The sequence below is a fragment of the Otolemur garnettii genome, unplaced genomic scaffold (genome assembly GCF_000181295.1).
Source record: "Otolemur garnettii isolate 467f Iridium unplaced genomic scaffold, OtoGar3 scaffold00210, whole genome shotgun sequence".
In the NCBI taxonomy this organism is placed as follows: Eukaryota; Metazoa; Chordata; class Mammalia; order Primates; family Galagidae; genus Otolemur; species Otolemur garnettii.
Window position 1 is genome coordinate 894,196 of NW_003852605.1, and position 4,436 is coordinate 898,631.

At 51.8% G+C, this 4,436-nt stretch overlaps 1 protein-coding gene across 1 annotated transcript in view; it reads left to right on the forward strand.

Annotated features, from left to right (window-relative positions):
- Positions 1 to 4,436, forward strand: part of LOC111722028 (fatty-acid amide hydrolase 1-like) — a 21,262-nt gene that overhangs the window by 10,373 nt on the left and 6,453 nt on the right. The window contains exons 9-14 of the mRNA XM_023507861.1: positions 758 to 883; positions 1,382 to 1,479; positions 1,761 to 1,860; positions 2,289 to 2,332; positions 3,694 to 3,733; positions 4,107 to 4,215. Coding sequence (XP_023363629.1) covers positions 758 to 883; positions 1,382 to 1,479; positions 1,761 to 1,860; positions 2,289 to 2,332; positions 3,694 to 3,733; positions 4,107 to 4,215 — 517 coding nt within the window. The remainder of the gene's footprint in view (positions 1 to 757; positions 884 to 1,381; positions 1,480 to 1,760; positions 1,861 to 2,288; positions 2,333 to 3,693; positions 3,734 to 4,106; positions 4,216 to 4,436) is intronic.

Below are 4,436 nucleotides of genomic sequence, written 5' to 3' on the forward strand. Positions count from 1 at the left end.
GAGCCCCTTTATTTATTTAGTAATTCATTCAACAACATGTTGGTACTGTGAACCAGGCTCTTTGTGTTTCATCCTAACACTCACTCTGAAGGATGAGCACTGCTATTCTCATCTCCAGATGAGGAAACTGAGGGGAAGTGAAATGACTCGATGACATGATCACACAGTTAGTAATTGGCAAGGCTGGCCTTGAGCCCTGCCCTCTCTGACTCCAGAACCCTCTCCATAGGGCAGAGTGTCTGTCTGCCACACCACAGTCTGTCCATCTTATCCCTTGCACCATCCTAGCATTCACTATGAACCTGAGGTTATTGTGTGCCACCTTTATTTGCCCCCATTGATCTTTCCATCTTCATCCTTTTCTAACAGTTCTTTAGCTTAAAAGATATTGGTGTCTATTCATCTCCTTACTCACCCACCCATTTAACTCCCACCATTCATTCATTCATCTACCCACTTAGACATTCAACCCTTTGCTCACACTCCTACTGTTTCATACATGCATCCACTTACCCATTCATGAATCTGTCACATCTATCTATGTATCTACTCCATCCATCTCCATTCATTTCTAATTCTTCCAGGGTTTCTCCAGAGCACTTAAGGCCTGGAGAGGGACTCTTGGGGAGTCCATGTGGATTCCCCTCAGGTGAGGACAGTTATGGCCCAGGCCCTGCCTTATAAATCTGGCTCCTAGAGAGAGTGAGGCCATCTTGTCCCCAGCCCAGTCTTCCCTCTGAGCCCCTTGTGACCCTAGGTATACTCCAGCAAGCGGCCCCTTCGAGTTGGCTACTGTGAGTCCGACGGCTATACACAGCCATCCCCTAGCATGGCCAGGGCTGTGCAACTCACCTCCAGACTTCTCCAAGATGCAGGACACCAGGTAGGCTCACCTAGCCCTAGTGAGGAGAGAGGTTGGACTGGTATGAGCATGCTAGGCTGGGCCATCCCAGGCAATGAAGGAGAGGGGCTCAGGGAGAGGGCTACGACTAAGTTTGGGCTGCTTATACAATTGGGTTTTCCCTGAGCTTCCTGGAGAAGATTGATGAAGTGGAGGTAGGGACAGGGTGAGCCCCATCCTTTAAAGAAGGCTTCAAGGTTTGTGCCTTCTCCCCTCAGTGGGTTCCACAGGCCAAGCACTTGGCACACTGACTGGATCCAGTGAAGCATGCAGGAAGTGAGGGCTGCTCTAATTCTGTCGCATCTGCTATCTAGGGGTGAGAGAGTGGTTGTGGCAAGAGAGAGTCAGGCCACACAGGCCTCCCATGCCATGCTGAGGAGTCGAGGTGGATGAAGATGAGTGGGGTAGTGTGGCATCACCCTTTAAAACGTGGGGCATGAAGAGGAGCTTCAGCCTCTGTCTTCGCCTCTCTCTCTCCAGGTCATCCCCTTCTCCATCCCCCGTGTAGAGTATGCCTTCAAACACCTGTACACCGGGGGTCTGTATGCGGACGGAGGGGCCACCCTGCTGCAGAAGCTGTATGTCATCTGTCAGGACTTGAAATGGGATTGGGGTGGGGGGATGGAGCCAACCTGAGTCCTGGAGAGGACCTGGCTAACAAGGTGACCTTATGCAGCAAGTCACCCACTCAGGCCCCATCTTTAGGATGCCCACATCCCAGGGTTGGGGCTGAAGCACAAATGTTTCTTTGGGTCTGACCTTCCTTTTGTCTGTGGAGGGGAAGTTGGGTGGCTCCTGCTGTGGGGGCAGGTGAGGGCTGAAAGGCTGTAACAGACTCAATATGTAACTGGCTCCTCAGAGAGGGGGACATTGTGGACCCCAGCATAAAGGGGATGGTCAGCTTGCTCCGCCTGCCAGACTCTCTCAAGTGTTTCTTGGCCAAGATCCTGAAGTGTACAGTGAGTGTGGGCTGCATGCAGGGAGGGGCTCTGCAGGAGAGGGGGTCCAGCCAGGGGGTGGTCCTGAGAGAGAGAGGGGCTCAGGCAGAGTGGGGGGCTCCTAGAAGGCGGGGGTGGGTCAGATGGGGTTTCAATAGGAAGAAGAAGGAGTAAAAGAGGGAGTTGGGGCTAAAAGAGATAGGAGCTTGTGTGTGAGGGGCTCCGGAGAGGGGGCTCCAGAGAGGGGGCTCCGCAGGGTGAAGGGGATTATAGCAGGGGAGATAAAAGGCAGCTCAGGGCTTAGTGCAGTGGTGGGGGCTTGTTGAGGAGCACAGGGCTCCATGCCAGTGTGCTGAGCAGGGGTGCCTATCCCGGACTGCCGACCTGGGTAGGCTGGCTGTTTCTCTGTGGGTTCCGAAGGTGGTCTTCCCCTCTCATCCCACCTCTAGGATCCCCGAACAAGCCAGACTGCTGAAGAGTTTCGTGGTGTGGGGTGAGTCTCCTCAGGTCCAGCTGTGGCCCACAAAGATTGTCCATACAGTGGTAGGAACTGGGTGAGAGGCATGTGGCTAGAGGTGGACTAGGGAGGACTATTTAGATTTTGGAATCTAGTTAGATTTTAATACCATGATTAATGTTAGGGCTAGATCGAGGCTTTTTTTTTTAGAGACAGTTTTACTTTGCCACCCTCAGTAGAGTGCTGAAGCGTCACAGCCCACAGCAACCTCCAGCTCTTGGGCTTAGGCAATTCTCTTGCCTCAGCTTCCTGAGTAACTGGAACTACAGGCACCCACCAGAACGCCTGGCTATTTTTTTTGTTGTTGTTGCAGTTTGTCCGGGGCCGGGTTCAAACTCGCTACCCTCAGTATATGGGGTTGGCACCCTACTCACTGAGCCACAGGTACTGCCCAGATTTTTTTTTGAGCCAGTCTCACTATGTCACCCTTGGTAGCAACCTCAAACTCTTGGGCTTAAGCGATTCTCTTACCTCAGCCTCCCAAATAGCTGGGACTACAGGTGACCACCACAGCACCCAGCTATTTTTTGGTTGTAGTTGTCATTGTTGCTTTTAGCTGGCCTAGGTCGGGCTCAAACCTGCCAGTCTCAGTGTCTGTGGCTGGCGCTAACTGCTGAGCATGGGTGCTGAGCCTAGATGGAAACTTTTAATTGGTGGTGGGATGGGGGCTGGTTAAGGGCTAGGATTTGATTTGGAGTTAAGATCTGAGTCAAGGCTAAAATTGGGGTCAGGTTGAGGTAAAGGTTGGGGCTGAAGCTGAGGTTAAGTTTTGGCTGGTTTTGGAGTTGGTCTGAGTTGGGTAAAGATAGACTTGGATCCAGGGGTAGGATTAAGGTGGGGACTGGAGTGGGGCTAGAGTTAGGGATGAAGTTTCGAGGAGATTCTGGTTTGGGTTTGGGTTTGCTGTTGGGCTTGGCCAGTTGAATTACTTTGTGTAACTGGGTCGAATGGCCTGAGGGCTAACCAGGTGCCTCACAGATTAGAAGAAGTCTGCGGTCTTTTTGGGAGCCACATGAATCCCTGTGGATGGTGAAGTGGGGAGGTTGATTAGAGGAGATGTGTTCTTGGGGAGCTTAGGCAGACAAGGTGTCTTAGCCAGGGTCAGGCAGTGCCTGTTGCTCAAGGAGTAGGGCACTGGCCCCATATGTGGGAGGTGGCAGATTCAAACCAAGTCCTGTCCAAAAAAAAAAAAAAAAAAAAGACTCAGGGTCAGTCCTAGACCATCAGATGATTTGCAACCTTGCATGGAGGCCATCAGCATCACATTCCTATTTGTATAAAAGGAGACCCTTCCATGTTGACCTTTGAACTCTTCAGAGTCTTCCTCATTTCCCCAGGACACCCAAGAAACTGTGGGAGCAGCACACAGCAGTGGAGGTGAAGTGTTTCTGGGAAGACTTGAGGGACTGCTAGAGCTGGGGCCATGGAGACCTGGGTAGTGACCTGAAGGACCAGATAGAGGTCAGAGCCTGGCTTGCAGGAAAGGCCCAGCTGGACCTGGATGGGGAGGCTTAATCTAGTCCATCTCTCTGAGCATTGTCCCCAAATCATTACAGCCTGAGATCCTCCATCCTATCCTTTCACCTAAGTCCCTGGGAAGACTCTGACCCTCCCCAGCTATCTCAGTCTGAAGCTCAGAGCCTGAGAGTGCTTCCTGGTGTGTAACCCAGCTCTGCCTGGCAGCACCTGACCTTGTCTGGCAGACAGTGAGCCCCAGTGATCCTCTCTCTCACCTTTCACCATCCCTCAGGACTATCAGCAAGAATTCATAGCCAAGTGGAGATCCTTGGACCTGGACGTGCTGCTGGCACCAGCTCTGGACCCTGCTTATTATATAGGTTATCCTGGCAAACTAATAGGTGAGATACTTATCTTGCTAAGTCTGGTCTTGAACTCCTGAGCTCAAGCAATCCACCAACCTCAGCCTCCAGTCACTTTTTTTTCAAGACAAAGTCTTACTCTGTTGTCCAGGCCAGCGTGCTGTGGCATCAGCCTGCCTGCCTCGGCCTCCCAGAGTACTAGGATTATGGGCATGAATCACTGTGCCTGGCCACTCTCCATTCACTTTTTTTTTTTGTTT